At 37.2% G+C, this 18,596-nt stretch overlaps 1 protein-coding gene across 10 annotated transcripts in view; it reads right to left on the bottom strand.

Annotated features, from left to right (window-relative positions):
* agap3 (ArfGAP with GTPase domain, ankyrin repeat and PH domain 3) overlaps positions 1–18,596 on the bottom strand; it is a 224,138-nt gene that overhangs the window by 13,875 nt on the left and 191,667 nt on the right. For all 10 annotated transcript variants that reach the window (XM_022673959.2, XM_022673960.2, XM_022673962.2 and 7 more), the window contains 3 exons: positions 9,816–9,970; positions 8,256–8,346; positions 6,361–6,583 (listed from right to left, as the gene is read on the bottom strand). In XM_022673959.2, coding sequence (XP_022529680.1) covers positions 6,361–6,583; positions 8,256–8,346; positions 9,816–9,970 — 469 coding nt within the window. The remainder of the gene's footprint in view (positions 1–6,360; positions 6,584–8,255; positions 8,347–9,815; positions 9,971–18,596) is intronic.

Genomic DNA, 18,596 nt, shown 5'->3' with positions numbered 1-18,596 from the left:
CATGGTCGTGTTTGTGTGTGTGTGTGTGAGAGTGTGTGTATGAGTGAGTGCATGTGAGTGTGACAGTGAGGAGTCTACTGATGAGCGATAGCTATCCACATCTGCCTGGACCTCCAGGAGCCAGAGTGTGGAGGGGCGTGCAGTTGGCAGAAAAAAGAAAGAGTGGTGAGGAGAGACAGTGCTGAAATTTGAGCAAACAGGGCTGCAACTATTGATTATCAGGGATTGAAAGTTTCTACCTATTAGTTTGATGATTCATTAAGTAATCAGTTTTAAAAGCAAAAAGCTCCACATTCAGTATTCTGCACATTCAGTAGTTTGGCCCGCACTGTTTTTTTGAATGAAGAACAATATCTCATCCCAGGCCTTTGTATTTATTTAATTGTCTGAGGTACATTTAAAGCTGTTGTAAAACTCATTATAATTTATTCAATATTATTACTGAAGTCTGCAGTTTTGAGAGCTGCTTAATGTAAACAGTACTTAAAGTCTAAATATCCGGTTTTCCAGAGTATTTTAAATGTGTAGAAAACAGAACTCATCGCTCTCTGGCTTCACTTGTAATTTCTCTAAAGAAAAGACTTAAGTTATCCATGTTCCTGTGTCTTTTTCTAGTTATTATAATGAAAATGTAAATGTGCTAGGTATCATATAAGGTGCGCTATTAATGAATGTCTATTATCTGGTCTATTTTCATACTTTATAAAGAGTATTCTTTTAAAGTCAAACGGGCACAGGATGTTCTTCTGCTCAGATTTCTCTTCCGAAAACTGTTTATTTGGGTGAGTAAAGCACTTCTGTTTATTTACAGTGAGCTTACATTTCCACTAAAGCTGGAACATTAGCATTAGCTAGACCCAGCGGTTAGCAGCTTATGCCGTTTAACAGCGTTACACTGAGGAACCCTGAGGGTTCAGGAAAGCCTGGGCAAAATTAGCTAGCGGTTCATCCTATGTAGCTTGTTTTGACACAGTAAACATGCTGACTACAGTCCGATATACTCACCTCTAAACAGCACAAGAGCTAGCACCTAGCACAGCTAGAGGCTAATGCTAATACTGCTCCAGTCTTGAGTCTGAGTGCTGAAGAACTAAAATAAAACCCCTGTATGACGCTGTTCTTTAGCAAAGTGGCTTTACTGCTCTTTACAGCCTGACTGGTAAAATTCATACATAAGACGCACCGGATTATAGGGTGCACCGACCATTTTTGGAAAATTTAATGGATTTTAAGTGGTAATTGTTTTTTTTTTATTTTGTTAATTTTGTTTTTATCTATTTTTTTATCACATTTTAATCCATTGCTACTTACCAGTTGTAAAGCCCCCCCCCCACTTTTTTTTAAACATATGATTTTTTCTGTGTTTTTTGACAATATATTTTAACAATATACTAATATTTGTTTTTTTCAGTTAATAGTTATTTTTTCAGTTGCTTTCTTTAAAAGCACTGCCAGTCTACTGCAAAATTTTGTACACTAGATTTTGTACTCTTTATGGTTATTGAATAACCTGAAGACTGTAAATAGCTAAAATAAAGGCAGAAAATGGGGTGTTAAAAAAAAACTCGACCAGTAGTGCATATCAGTATGTCTGTACATCAACATGTCTGTAAGCCTCTTTCTGAGTAAGCACATGCAGTGAACTAACACTGTTTACTCTGAATGCAAAATATGATTTATATCATATTCGAATGTCACATTTTAGACAAGCAGACAGCAGAGTAATCTACTTTTAGAAGCTGATCTTAAGCTTGTGTTTTAGTTTTTAACTTCATTATATGATCAGTATCAGAAGTACTACTGGTTATTGTGTGCTCTGTGTGGAGGAGTTAGTGTAGTAAATAGTAAAAGTGTTGCATTGACAAGTCGCTAAATGAAAGAAGCTCTCAGCACTTCCACACACAGGTGCCAGGCAATTAGAGCACCCTCAAAAACACATATCTGCCAACTGCTAATTTAAGACCTGCTCCCTTCTAACACTCGGCCTCAGTTCACTCTTTCTCTCTCTGGTCACATAAGATTAATGACCACAGACTAATATATGAGACGCACTGAGTAAATCTATCATAAATCTATCAATCTGCTTAATGGATGACCCGGAGAGCTCCATGATTGATTGGTTCTATTCATCAAAATAATCATTTTTATTCGTTACATTAAAGTCTGACACCACTGCAGCTAAGCTAATTGTATCCATTCACATTCTAATGAAAAAAGAGAAGAGTTAAAAGAAGAAAATAAGTAACTAGTGTTAATTACTGCCAATTAACATCATGGCTGATAATTAATTCCTTTTGAAACTAGTGTCAAAACAAACTATTAACTAATTATTTACCAAATTACAAATTTAAAATTAAATCAGATACATTTATTAAGCTGATCATTAATGTTTTTTTTCTTTTTGTGGGAACATGACTGTACATATTTTAAGGCTAAAAAACATAAAAGACTTCATAACCTGTATTTTAACATTTTATTCTAGAATTTGTGTCAAAACTGGTTCTAGAGAATGAAAAACATTATTTAAAGCATTTGGCTTGGTTGGAATAGATCAGTAAAAGCTAAAAGTGCACTTTTAAAGGATCAAGTTTTATCTCCAGCACTAATCCAAAACACCTAACTACAAGATCAGATGAACAAATAAAGATTCACTGATTGTCCTATGATGCTCTCAGGATGTTCATTATCTGTTACCTCATAAGTTAAAATGATAAACAGCTGTAGGGAAATTTGTTACATATTTTAAAGGGTTTGTGACATGGGCTTTTTTTGGGTAAAAATGTCAACATCAAACAATAAAAATGCATGTACATTCTGATGTTCATCATCATAACTGTGTAGCATTAGCAGAGCATGACCGTTATTGCAGTAGCTTGTGGAAAAGAGTCATCAGGTCAGTAGATTAGGGGATGAGCTCAGACACAAAGAGGCTCTGCAGTCACCATGCTGCTACATGCCAACACTGTGACCAGCGCTAAATCAATCCGTCAGCAGGACACCAACAGAACATGATGGCAAAACAAGCCCTGGACTACAGAAGAACTTCACGATGACTTCACAGGTGCCCTAGAATGGAAATTTGCATTTACTTACACATAGTTCGATTAAAAACCACAACCTCCCAAAAATGTTAGAGTTTTGGCTAATTTTATTTATTTCCTTCTAGCCTGGGTCAAAAGCTGGCATTTACCTGATAAAACGCAAAGACCACTTTGGGAGGACAATTTCAGTAACAATTTTTGACAACATTTTTATGAACTGAACTATAGGAACACCTTGCCTTGCTATGACGGCTTATGAGCTGTTTTATAACAACGACTGTGAACATGCTACTTATGGGTCAATATCATTAATCTTTTGTCTAGCACTAATGTGAACCCCAGTTAAACACAACACATGGTGAGAAAACGTCTGATTTCCATTAGGGGTATACAAATATCAATACATTGTAGTTTTGCAATGTTATATTTTGCAATACTGTATTATTTTCACAGCAGCAATTTTTTACTAAAAGTTTACATGTAAAGATAGTTGTCAGACTGTTGTTCATTAAGTGTATTAAGTGTTTAAACCCCAACCAATAGATAGCAGTGTTGTGCTTTATGTCACAAGTTCACTCTGTCACACACCCAAAAAGTTCAATAATGAGTTTTTTACTCAATGTCCTAATTTCTAGTATAATGTTTGTTTTGCGGATGGCAGGAAACTGCTATACTGAATATATTTGTGAGAGAATCCCGTGACCCATTGGAGAAGTGGCATGTTTGCTGTAATAACCCAATGCTGACTTAATTTGAAAGAAATTGTGAGAATCCTGTGACCCACAGGTTTATAGACTCCACTTTTCTGGGGAAAAATGTATTCTACTCAGATTTTTATAATATAATATACTGTTTATCATACTATTAGATATTTTCTTGATAAGAAAAAATCTGCTTGCTTACACTATTGCAATATACACTGCCTGGCCAAAAAAAAGTCGCCACCAAAAAAAAAAAAAAAAATCACACACTCTAATATTTGGTTGGACAACTTTTAGGTTTAATTTAAATCACACATTTGCTGTGGCATTGTTTCAATATGCTTCTGCAATTATTTCAATCCAGTGTTGCATTAATTTTTCACCAAGATCTTGCAGCATTGATGATGGTAGAGTCTGACCACTGCACAAAGTCTTCTCCAGCACATCCCAAAGATTCTCAATGAGGTAAAGGTCTGGACTCTGTGGTGAACTCTCTCTCAATCCATGTGTGAAAAAGATGATCTGATGCTCCCTGAACCTGAAATTCTTTCACAATTCCAGCCCCATGAATCCTGACATTGTCATCTTGGAATATGACCGTACAATTAGGGAAGAAAAAATCCGTTGATGGAATACCCTGGTCTATATTCAGTATATTCAGGTAGTCATGTGACCTCATTCTTTCAGAACATACTGTTGCTGAACCTAAACCTGCAGACCAACTGCAGCAACCTCACATCATTTACTTACTTAAATCCAGGTGGAGACTTTTTTTTTGCCAGCCGGTGTACATTGCAATGCACTGAATAGTGATTTCACGCATCATATCTTCTGGTTCTTGCCAACAAACACCCCTAATCGCCATCATACAAACTGCCCTGAAACATGATGTTTAACAAATGAAAATAAAGGAAAACAATAAACCATGTATTATCAGCATAGCTTCAGTTAAAGAAAATCAGTTATGACGTTAATGAGATTTATATTTCTGACGGAGTGAATGAGCGAGAGTATGAGTGAGTGAGTGAGTGAGTGAGTGGGAGGGAGGGAGGTGGGTGGGGGCGGCTGCGGGAAGCTGTGAGCCATCAGAGCCTCCTGACAGTGAAAAACATTCACTCCCCCGGCCGCCAGCCAGTCCTGCTGACTGGAGTGCGAGAGGAGATATCAGCATCAATAATCTTTCATCAAGTCAAAAGTGCTTGGCTGCTGCCGTACAGGATCTATTCAATAGACAACAAGGAGACACCACTTTGAGGGGGAGAGAGAAAGAGAGAGAGAGAGAGAGAGAGAGAGAGAGAGAGAGAAAGAGAGAGAGAGAGAGAGAGAGAGAGAGAAAGAAAGAGAAAGAGGGCTGACCTCGATTCATTGAGAGAACTCCAACATCTCTTTTTAAACACACACCCACACACACTGACACGTACACAAATATAGAGGCATGGTGGTAACTTATTCTGATTCCGATTAAAAAACACTAAATCTATTACTTTCTAAAAGGTGGAGATGTTGATTAGTGTTAAACCAGCATCACCCAAACTCTCAGGCACTCTATGCAATAAAATTACATCGACAAATATCAGTTTGAAACATCAGCCAAATTGAGACGTGATTTTGATATTGTTCATCCCTGAAATACATTATTAGGCCTGTCATGATAAGACTTTTTTGTAGACAATATATATCCCCCAAAACGATTGTGATAAACTGTATTATTGTCATTTTAAGACCAAATGATAATACAGTAGCATAACAAAGCAATTCCATTCTTTTAAAGACAACAAAATTTGAAATTAATCATGGTATGAGAAATATATATTTTTTCTTCACCTACTGAGGTCCACACTGTAGTGTGTATGTACTCACAGTTACTGAAGCATTGGTCTGGTATTGAATGACTCTAAAATACTGTTCACTGGTATATATGTGAACAAACATACACATTAACACAATATTATCAAAGATTACTGAGGTAATGTCCATTTATTGTATATGTATATGAATTTTATTTATATAAAAGGAAAAATAGCAATATTTTACATTAATATTTCGTTTGGGATAATATTAAGGTCACTGTGACATGTGGTTTAAATAGCTTAAAATCTTAACAAAAATTTCCCTCTGCTTTAGATCGTAGCCTAACAATAGCCACACAATACTTGTAGTGATGCGGGAACCACTGAGAAAAAAACCAAACGTTAGATACCCAACACATAAACTTTGCTTACATATTTAATTACAACAATTTTCTAGAGGCTTAAAAGAACCCCAAATATAAGGTCAGTGTGCAAGTAATATTGAGGATTATGGGAGGGTTAAACTTCCATAAAAGCTGGGGAAGTGGTCTGGTATCCATGCTAACATTTTATCAGTCCTATGATATGCTGTGCTATATAATGTGCCCCCTGTGCAGACAATCAGAGCAGAATTCATCAAGTCCTTCATAAAGCCCTGCATTGTAATCCCTATTCAATCCTCGTAATCCAAGTATTGGCCCATATATGATGGTAAATGCTACACCTCAGCTACAAACAGCACAGTCACGCTCATAAAATGAATATCAGACTCCTGCTGATCAGATTAACTGAACTGTTGTTAATCAGAAGAACTCTGACATGGTTTACCTCGTGCTGTCGACGCCTGGCTTGGTGTAGCCCTCCAGTGCCCCCTCCCACACACTGTTGGCCATAGCGTTCCCGATGGCAGTCATCACCATGCTCAGCTCCACGGGCCAGTCGTCCAGGTCCAGAGATCTCACGCGGGACAGGTGAGTGCCCAGATTCCTGTGGATTCCTGAGCATTCAATGCAAATCAGAGCGCCCAGGTTCAGACTCGCCCAGTCTGGATCTGCAGATGAAACACAGAAGAAATGCTCTGTTAGCACTCAATAGAAGTGCTCTATAAGTGCATGTAGACTGACACTGTGAACATATGTCCTGTAAATTATATTTAACATGCCAAAACTAGCAGTATATTGTCCATAGCTTTTGCCACATCCCATAAAAGCTAAATAACTCTGTAATGACCTGTGGCACATTCAAGTGGGGTCTCCTGCATTTAACGTCAATGTGATTTTTGCCTTTATTTTTGTATTTTTGCAAAGACAATCCTAAACAAACACAGCTGGCCATGATGATTACCACCAACTGCACAGTCCACTGTAGGTGCGAATGCCTTCAAAACCATATTCCTCATGCACACACTGTGTACAGGGAATGTGGATGGAGGAACGTACTGTAATTATCTGCACAATGAATGTCTAATTGATTTGGCTCCCACTATCAGGCCTCGATCCAACTCCAATAATTCATGTTGCCTTACCACACCTCAAAACTTAGGCTACGTTCACATTACAAGCCACATTGCTCAAATTAAGATTTTGACGGTTCACATTCACAAATGTTAGTGATCTGTATCTGTGTGTGATGTGAACAAATCTGTCCCTAAACGCCTCAAATGTGCACACTGATACATGTATAAACGTCACTTTCTTCACCACCAACAAAAAAAGCCATATTAGAGAGACTAGAGATTCGTAGCTTTATAAAGGTGAAATGGAGGCATTAGCAGCTCATATGTGGAGAATGAATTCTGATTTGACTGTTCACATTTATGTCACATGCCCATGGATCAGACAGGTATCAGACTTAAGACCACATATGAAAGTGACTCAAATCTGATAAAAAAAAAAAAAAAATCTGATTTGGCACATTCACACAGCACTGAAAAAAATCAGATCTAAGCTACATTGGGCAAAATATCAGATTTGAGTCACTTTAGCTGGGTAATGTGAACATAGCATTATATAAGTGTGGGTGTTCCCAAGCCGTCTACTGAGGTAAGACTTTATAATCAAATTACACACTGCTACCTCATGAATTTTGGCATTTCACTCTATGCTCCAAAATACAAAAAAGTCAGATTTAGGTTTATTGTTACATTGTTACATACATTAAAACAGGGGGTAGTGGTATAAAATAAATGGGTTTGGGCCTTTTTTTATTTTTAATGAAACTAAACTTTCTCTAAAGATAGACAAATCTTCAGTTTTGTCTAACATTTCAAAATAAAAGCAAACTGTAAACAGACAGAAAACACTGTTTTTTGTTGGGCTGGGAAATATAATGAACCTATGTTACATATTTTAAGGCATTTTTACAATAGATAATATTTATTGTGATATTTTGAAATGCAGAAATAATTACCATTAACAGCTAATTTTTAAGAACTGGTAATTAAATACTAACCATATATGCACTTCTGTGAAATGTGATACTGCCTTACTATTAATTCTGTTCAGACAATTACTAAAACACTACATACTGCTGGATATCAGAGCAGAAGACCTTCAAAATACGTCAGATTTGCTTTTGATTTGGACTTGATTAGGGAATATAGTTTCTTGTATCAATATTACTCTAGCAAATTCTGCAATCAAAATGCAAAGTCATTAATGTAACATATAAAGGGTTATGTGAAAGACTGGTTCAGTAGATGGGGTGAAATGAGCTGTACTCACTGGGGGCGTCACAGTCCACACAGAAACTGTTGCCTCTCACATTCCTGATGGACTGGATGGCCACGGCATCGCTCTGGCTCCCTAATCGAGACTTGAGTGGGGGAAGATTAAGTCAGAGACCACAAAAAGGAAATATGAGTGTGAGTATCTGTGTGTGTGTGCTTGAGAAAGAGAGAGAGAGAGAAAGAGAGGAGATGAGACGTGGGCTATGAGTACGAAAATGAGGAGCTGTTTAGCTAGACATTCTGAAACCTGTCAGCCTTCATAAAAGTTCTCCAGCAGCGCACCGTTTCTGTCTGCGTAGCGTAAGATCAGAAATAGGAGCAGTGAGGAGAAGAGAAGAGAGGAGGAGAAGAGAGAAGAACATTTGCAAGACAAAAACACACATTATACATGGGGGAGGGTGATTATCATTAGCTTTTTACATTTCACAATTGAGCCCTTCCAACGGATAACCATATATTTACCACAGAATTCAATTATTCTTTCTTTTTTTTTAATGTTTTACATGGGGAAAAAAAACTAAATGTGCTTCATTTAGACAAAAATAACATACCTTACAGCAGTGAGGAAAACTAGATATCAGTTCCTGCGGAAACTGTGTGATTGCAGTGCTAATTTGTGGCTGGTTGCTATAGTGTTGCCATGGTGTCTGTGGCAGTTGCTATAGTGTTGCTAAGTGGTTGCTAAGGTGCTGCTAGTCGGTTGCTAAGGTGTTGCTAAGTGGTTGCTAGGAGGTTGCTAAGGGGTTGCTAAGGGGTTGCACAAGGTGCAAATACATTGCACGTGTATGGAAGCTAGGTTGCTCTGGGTGTGTGGGGTGTCCAAACTTTTAACCAATAGCTGCTCCATACACACACAGTGTGCTGGCTGGCGTGCTGGAGTGTCCAAACTTTTGAGCAGTAGCTGGTTTATCCAGCAGCTACTTCACACACACAGTATTGGAGCGCTAGACACACAAGGCATTCCATGCGCAGAGCTGCTGGTGTGCAGGATGAAAAACGCACATCATATTGTTTTAGTCTTTGTATCTCAAAAATTGACATACAAGAGCGTGCTAATTTCCCCCCATTCATTTTCAATGGGCAAAAAAAAATGGAAAGTTACAAAGTTTTAATGAAATCCGATTGGAAAGCTGTATATAAGCCCACCATTCCTGATAAGGATTCATGTTTTAGCGTTGGAATAGAGTAAAAAAAGACATGCCTACTAAAATCACACTAATATCTGATTTCTCCTAAAAGGGAGCAATGGTCAGTTTGTGGTTATTTGATGGAAGGATTCAATTTAGGAAAAGTTTTTTTCAGAATGTTATATGTTTTTATACAATTCTAAACAAATAAAGTAGATACCTTAATCAGTGGTCAACCAGACTGCAGATTAATTAAGATCATTTTAAACATGCGAGGCACATGATCAAGTGAAATTTGGCCCACCTTCTATTGACCGCATAATTCACCTCTGAGGATCATCATCCATTTCGTTTTATATATTTTTAAACGGTTTAGTAACTGAATTTACTGTATTTCAGTTAACATAACATTTTTATGTGATATTTACCTTATTCTTGCTGCTTTCACATGACTGTAAGCTAGCAAATATCTGACTCTCGATGGCTTGAACCCAGAGCTCCCTCTCCTCATACGTAGATGCCTCAAAATGCCACATCTGTCCCGTCAGCGACACAATGATAAACTCAAACGATTCCTCTTGCTCTGAAACACACCAAAAAAGAAAAACAGTCATTTAACATACATGATTAATTAATAGGACATTGCTTCAGTTCCAAGATTCACTGTAACTAAAACTGTAAAAACATTAGTAAAAAATTGAATTAAAAATAGTAATATTAAATAGTGAAAACTGTCCAGCAATGACTAAACATTTTCTATTATTTTAACATCAACACGTTTATGGTGTGTGCTATAATGTGAAATATTAGTCTTAGTTTTTTTGTATTCGCTTTCTTTGTGCTCAAATGATCTGTATTTTCCTTAAATAGTGCAAGCAGATCTAACTCTGTGTCCTAAACTACGCAATCTACCCTACATACACACCTTTCAACTGAACTGCTCTCTATTAAACCCACACTGTCTGCGTCTATTGTCCTTGTGTGTGTTTTTAGACAGTGTGTAAAAAGCAGCATCACCAGCTGAATCTCCATTATTTCTCTTTCATTTGGATTAAGTTTCACTGGGTTTATTTATGACTACAGAACAGTACTGGATGAAATATAGTAAAGACATTAACACTAATTAAATAGCATTTAATGATAAAATTGGTGTTTTGTTATGGCTGGTGTTATAGTCTTGTGAGTGCTGGCATCATTGCTTGGTTATTTATGTGTGTACAGGGCAGGGTAATACCTGAAGAGCTTTAGTCAGAGTGTCATTATTGTGCAGTGCTGGTACTGCTCGCCTATCTCTTAGCAAGTCACATAGCAAGGTCATAAGTAACTGTGGTATAATCAATAAAAATACACAACTGTTTTCAAATGTACACAACTGTGTACTGCGCTCTCCTCATTGGTTATTTTAGTATTTAATATGGTCTTTAATTTATAAAATGTAATTATACTGTTCTGATTAAGACTATTTATGACTCTGTGGAGCAATGCTTATTTTAGATTTAAACTACACCATAACAGTGCAGGTTTTATTTCTCTCCCAGTACTGCCATATAGAGACCACATGCAGGTTCAGCTCATGCCTAAAAAGATAGCAATAGAGGGCAATTCTGAGAGCCTACGATCAATTCCGGTTGCTGTGGAGCAGTGGCATCATCAAAGTGCATCATTTACAAGGTAAACACATCCATTAGAGCTTTTATCTCATTATCATCCAATCACATTACACTGCAACTGCCTAACTGGAATGTAATGTGGGTTAATAATTTGGGTCATGCTAATTTCCACACCACGAACGCGAGGCGAGACAAAGGGGTGCGCGTGAGCCGCTACAACGAGGGGTGAGAGGTGAGAGAGAAGCCATCAGCTCAGCATTAATTCGCTCTATGATCATTTTAAAGCCATGATTACTTGAACATGTTCATGATGATTAGATGAGCAGTGGGGGACATTTTGGAAATGCAGCTGCTTGGGCCGGCAGAAAGTTCACCAATTAGGGGGTTGCGTTAAATTAAAACTGATTTTTTCCACACATTACCATTTACAGTACGCTTTATGGCCTGAAAACAGCTTAATACATTTGGAGATTGTAATGTTAATGATATTTACTGCAATCAACAAAAACGCTTTCTGCTGGCAGCGTGTGGTGAGCAAGTAGTTCTGAGTGTCTCAATTAAAAGTTGACGCTCAGTAAGATCACCAATGAAATATGTTTTTTTTTTTTTTAATGTAACAGATTAGGCTAATCTGAAAAACAGCAATAATAAATGTAGGTACGTGCTGTATATGCATGTTTAGCTTTTTTTTTAGCTTTTTTTTTTTTTACCAGAAAAAAGTAAACTAAAAACTACAATTTCCAAATCATGTGGCATTTAAACCTTTTTAAAACAATTACTGTTTTAAAAAAAGACCTGAAAAATTTGGTAAAAAGTGATTTTTATCGTCGCTCACAATTGTGGGATAATGTTTAGCATACTGATTTAACATTTACCTTCAAATTGTTTAACACATCTCAGCCTAGTTATCAGTTTTGGAACAGAGCTCAAAAAAGAATTTCATTAAATCTATGATGCTGTAAAAAAATAAACAAATAATAAAAAACTAAATTCAGTGATAAAACTATATGTATATATAATTTTACAAAATGGGGCTTTTCCCTTTTCTTGTAAAGTAGCCATTTTGAAGAAGATGTTTATGTGGCAGTGATAACATACAGTATTACAGTATATGACTAAAGCACAATTAATGTATAGTATATTAAAACCTTATTATAAAAGCACAATAAGTGTTTTTTTAATAAATACATTAAGTTCATCCTGGGACAACAAAGAATGAGATACTAAATAGGTGACCAATGATCATAGTGATCATATTACAAGAATAACTTAATAATTTAATCATTTGAATAATCATTTTTGAAGTAGTTTTATTGCTTAACTGTGCTGCTTAGATGATTATACTTAAATTGTATCAGGCAGAACTATGAAGCACTATGAAAGGTGTATAAGTATGTCCTATCTATTATTACTGCTAACATGTTTACTCATTCTACAGCCGCACTGACAAAGTAATTACAAACAAATATATTATTATTATTAGACACATTAAAGATCATGTGCACCAAAAAGCTTTACTGGCCTTTTCTTTTAGATGTTTGATGCAGTCAGTTACTTGCAATAGGCAACCAGGTTTTAAACAGCTCTGGTCATGTGACACTTTACTAACACCCTTTATTTGGTCAATATTTAATACAAATGCATCAATTCGTCATTTAGTACCATTTTTAGAGCCGTATAACTGAAAATGTTTTTATTGATCACGTTTGTGACCAATGGGATTATTTGTGATATAGTATTTCCCTTATATTTTAATACTATGAGACAAATGCCTTCATTTAAGCTTGTTCATCAAGTTAGAGACGTAGCTGTCACTAAGAAAACTTCTCCAGCTAGCGTTAGCCACAACCAAAATCAAAGAAAAATGTCTTCCATGTTCCCTCAACTATCTGACATGTTTGCATTTGATATCCTGAGCAGCTTTTTCTGAATTTAAAATACATATTTAAATCTACCACTGAATGCTGGGAATTTATTCCTAAAGCTTTGTTGATCCTACTAATAAATATCACATTAATTATCACATTACAGTCTGTGGCTAGTATATGATGATACATGATACTTTATCATTTTACTGCTCATCATTCGCACTTATCCATGCTGCTATAGAAAAACTTACACTCTGGATTTCATGTTGATGCTACATCCCTACTCTACTTTCATATTTTGTGTATTTATATTGACATATATATTTTTCTTATTTTACTTTTATTCTGTTTTATTTTCTTTCATCTTTGTATTTATCATATTTTAACAACAATTCCAAGTCTCATTGAATCCTTGAATGCTACAAGAAATCTGTTAATTAGTACCAATACTAATCCACTTCTCAATAACAATCTTAATATCTCGAACAATAAACCAATTAAATAAACATATATGTTTGAACATGAACACCTTCTTGAGATGGGGTTCCAATATTAGAATAAAGCCTTTGGTAATAGTTTAATAAAAACAGACATAAGTCTTATTTAAAACAAACAAATATGTCTGTATAATTTCTTACTAATATTAAATATATATATTTATTAATATTAAAGGTTATCAGAATTCTGGTTGGTCAGTTTGTGGACCTGGCACTAAAGTATTATTCCTAATTAATGGTCATTTTTGGTCATTTTATGAATCTGATAACTATATGCAATAAACACTGCTTATTTTATTTTATTTAACCAAGCAAACCTGAGGATATATTTAAACAAATAATTTATTGTATAATTTACAATGTATTATTTTGGAAAGCAAGATGCATTAGGATATGTCTGAACAATTCGCCTTCATCAAGATTTCTACAAATTCTTGAAACAAAAATTCATTCTTGTGCAGACACTGAGCATGTCAGAAATAACTGATGACCTGATGTAGGATTATACAGAGAGGTTCTTATTCTCTGGAACAGCTACATGGCCTGGAGCTGAAGACAAATCCAATTAGCTCCACACCATCTTCAATTATCTGTTTATTCACGGGACTTGACTCCAGGTTGGGGATCAATGAAGAGCCGGGAGGTGTGTATCTAAATCAAGGACTAAAGGGTGAGGGGCCACTGGCCAGACGCTCCCTATTCTGTGCTTACTTTTCAGTCTGTGTGGGGTTTTAAATGCACTACAAGGGAAAGTTCATTGGGATCAAGACCTAAATGAACCCATTTATGTTCAGTTATTTCTACCATTAACTAAAGTATGAGCATTCAGATAACTTAAGGCATTTACCATTCTATGATTTTGTTATGGCAATTTTGATAAAATAGCAAAAATATGTTGAAAAATGCAAACATCTGCATCTTTCTCGATTAGTTCCTTCCATGGCTTTCTTTAATTATACGTGGTCCTTCTTGCACACAGTAGGTGTGTTTGTGAAGTGCACTCTTTGGTGATAATGCTAATGTACACACCAACATAATTATCTGGAATTCCATTGAGTCCTATAATTACACACCTATGCATCTGAACACAGACAATTACTTTGTTGGCTGGTCATCTGAAAAATCTGCCATTAAAACAGGTAATTTCCATATGGAAATATGAAACATCAAGCTTCTAATGGCAGTGGTTTGAAACAACAGCAAATGAAGGCCAAACTGAACTTACTGGAGTCACATCACTGAGGACGGCTCACAGGGGAACAGCATTTTTAAAAGCCATGCAAAAAATAAATGTCGGGATGAATAACCAAAGTAACTGTGTGAATGCTGTTACAGAGCTAGTCTGAGATATTTTATGAATTGGGGATGGAAATCTAATCACAGCAACACAACTGTGTGTGTTTAGAGCTCTCAATGCAATCATTTTAAGCTGATTCAATTTTATAGCATTTCATTTTTTCACAAAATACATCATCCTTAAGCAGCTTTCCCAAAATGCAGATTCAGAGCCTCAATGAGCAAACTATAGGAACAACTTTGAGAGCATAAAGAAGATTTAAATGTGAGTATCTGTCAGTCTCTGGCTGGCTCCAGATAGGGTTTTGTTGTTTTAGTGTTTTTTTTTACTGTATTGAATTAACACTAAACGATACTATAGCAAAGTTTAACACATAAGAGCCCAGACCTTATTTTTAACTTTGATTAAAAACTATTTACTCTAATCAGTTAAATTATTTGAGCAGCTAATTGGGTTTATTTCTATTGGGAGAAAGAGGCCACATGACTTCTGTATATTTTGAGATGAAAACCCTGTTGATTGAAAAAATAAACTGGTATTTTATCAGTTTGCTTTAAAAATGGGCTTCAGAACTATTTTATTAAACCATCTGAATGGTTAATAAGGTTGGAGGAGATATTTTTTATATGGCACCCAGATGCATAGCTCACGTGGGTCACCAGACTGACATACAGTGACAAGCAAAAAATTTAGATTAAAGTCTTAATCTCTAGTTGATCTGTGGAAATATATGTGTGTGTCCAAAATGCTCAATCTGTACTATATTAGTGGTGGTGATAAATATACCTGTTCAGCAGAAAAATAGCCAGCTAGCCCGTTTCCATGCCTCCATAAACTCAGAATTGATCAGTATTAACACCACCATTATCTGATTCTGCAATTAGCAGCAAAGTACACAGAAAAAAATGCCACCTGAACGTCACCCAAGGCTAAGACTAGGTGTGGGCTATAGGGGTTGGCCCGCCATTGTTAAGCTGTAGAGCCAATGGAACTGTGTTTGATACTATAGCAAATTTAACCCATAAAAGCATAAAAGTTTTATTTTGCATAGATTCAATTTACTAATTCAGTAAAAAAATGAGCATCTCATTGCTTTAGTTAAAAGATTACAGGACGTTCCTGCTGAACATGAATATAACTGATGTAGTTCATACCTGGCATTTCATTGTTTTCTTCTAGAAATTAGCTCAGAGCCCATTAAAAGCCCAACAGCCTTTAGAAGCTTTTTTTTAAATGAGCTGCTTTTGTCTCATGGAACTGTGCTCTCTGGACTGACGCTGTAACAGTATTTTTGGGATGATTTTGGGACAAGGTGGGATGGTGATAATTCTACAGCCTGACCTCACTAACGCCTTTCAGATCCTACAATCAGATACTCACAGAAGTGCTCCAAAATCTAGAAGAAAACTGTAGAGACATTTGCTCCAACAAAAGCAGGATAAACTATTTTTAATAGCCTCAATTACAGAGAAAACAGTTGAAGAATTGAGGCAGGTGTCCAAATACTTCTACTTCTGATTTAGGGCACGCAGGTGTGATGTGCCCCAAATCAGCACCCTGCAAGATGGTTAAGGTGCGAGATGCTCCATTTGTGGCTCCTTGCCAGCTTGGGAAGGCTGTTAGACAGGTTTTTGGTGTTGCGTGCGATGCTGTTACTACACTGATGATTGCTATTAGCAGTTTTAATTGAATGTAATTGGGATCGTTAACCTTACACAAGCTCATCAGCTTCCACTGCCATGTGCAAACACTGCGGCATCTTGGGACATGGTGCTGTTTCTGGAGACATATGGCAACAAATCTGCCACCGTGCATGCAGTGCAGGTGACTGAGAAAGGTGAGAAAGGTGACTAGGAGTAGGGCAGGGTCGGGGTGGTGGTGAGGGTATAATATGGTGGATAAATGAGTGCTCGTCCGTCTCAGTGTTACAGTATTTGTTCAGGTGAATCGTATCTGGCAGCAGATGCTTTTACTCCAAAAACCCAGTCTGCCCCCCTGCACCTTCACTCTCCCCTAGGCCTGTGGGGTCTTCTCGCACTGACCACAGCTGGACCAGGCAGCACCTCACGATTGCTATTCCATCAGAGCACAGCAGCACGCAACAGCCGATCCATCAAGTCAAGTTTGGGGCAAAGCCACAGGGCCTCTGCAAATATGAGGCGTCTCACTTATGGCGAAAGGCAACATGCTGAATTCAGGGTTGCCGGTGTTCAGGGATCCAAATATAACAGCAGGTCATCCACGTAGATGGACCTTTTTGTGGCTTCGACTCTGATCTGGTGACTGTTTAAAACGTGAGCTTTTGGCTGCTGAAGGTGCGAGGTGCTAGCCGCTTGCCGTGAATTAACAGGCAGTTGGGAGGAACCGGCGCTGCCGGAGCCATCTGTAAATGTCAGCTGCGGCGCTTGCTCATTTTACACATCATTAAAGGCAATATTCCTAACCTGTATTAGAGCAATCAGCACAGGGCCATTACTGAGACAAGCCTGGGGGGACATGGGCCAAACAGAGAGGAGGAGAGAAGACGACAATACGCTCTCGATCTCCCTCCAATGCAGAAAAACACTCTTAGTAAACATTCTCACGAACACACACACACACACGCACACCAATGCACACACACACAAAATATTCCTATAATAAGACATACAGACATTTGGATAAGCATGACTGTTTCTGGACAGCCACACACACACCTAACACCAATGCACTTGAAGTCCAATCCCATGTGTTTGCCTGCGTGAGAGCACCCGCGTGGACGGGAGTGTGTACCGTGGCGTGCAAACAATAATCTTGTTATTTCTTCCTCCAAAGTGCGGCCCTGCACAGCAGCTCCATTAGAGAGGCAGGGGCTCGGGGGAGCGCTTGGGGAAACGAGAGCGAGTTGGAGAATGACAAAACAAAAGTATTGAGATAAACACCCTCCATTAGGCCAGGCAGTTAAAGCTTCATTTGCTGCCGGCCGCTTGGACTCCCAGTGAGGGAAGAGTTAACCCTTTGTAGACTTGAGCCAACAGAGCTTACCTGGAGCATAACTCCCATTTTAAGACGGGCAACACTTAACCCCAAACTTTCCTCAGATGTAAATTGAGTTAGGTGTAACATTACATTTACATATTTAAAAGCACCAGAAAACAGAAGCAAATCTGTGTAACATCTGTGCTGAGCTGTTTCTGCGTGGCTGCAGCCGGCAAGGCATTTTTAAACACTTACAGAATATTACGATTTTTCTTTTCTTTTTACAAATAGTTAAACTTCGTCCTGCTATGTTACACTACTTTCTCTCCATGCTTCCACACCCAACTTGCAAAACTAATTATTCAGAAGAAATATTGCTGCTTTTTTAAGTTGAGGAGGCATGCAAAATTCTCAGTCATGTAATAAGTAAATATTCTCATTGTCTTGCCATGAGAATGCTGGCTAGTGTTCAACCTCACTCACAAGAAAAATCACCTAACAACTTCATCAGGTGGAGGAATTGACAAACCATACCCTGACGTAACACTTCATGATCAATTCATACTAATAATAATTAATGCATATTAATAATAATAATAATAATACTTTATTTTTATATAGTGCTTTTCTAAAACCCAAAGACGCTTACAGTCATCATTAGTGGAAACAAATAGAAACATTACACAACAAATGGTGACAGAAAAATCAACCTAAGTTGATTTTGGCTTAGTGGTAAACTTTTTTTGTATATACATACATATGAAACTACAATGTGTGTATGACCCCTCACTCAACAATTGTAGCATTCAGTGGATTATTACCTTTTTAATATCTTTAGAAACTCCGACAATTACAGCTAATCTGATTCAAATCTCTGCATACTGTCTGTAATTCACTCCCCTGAAAATGAGCCATTCATTACTGCCAATCAAAAACACCTTACTACACCACTCAAGCCCCTTTCCTGGGATATCTTTAT

Source organism: Astyanax mexicanus, chromosome 6 (genome assembly GCF_023375975.1).
Source record: "Astyanax mexicanus isolate ESR-SI-001 chromosome 6, AstMex3_surface, whole genome shotgun sequence".
Lineage (NCBI taxonomy): Eukaryota > Metazoa > Chordata > Actinopteri > Characiformes > Acestrorhamphidae > Astyanax > Astyanax mexicanus.
Note: the sequence above shows the minus strand (reverse complement) of the source record. Positions and strands in the feature narration are given on the sequence as shown.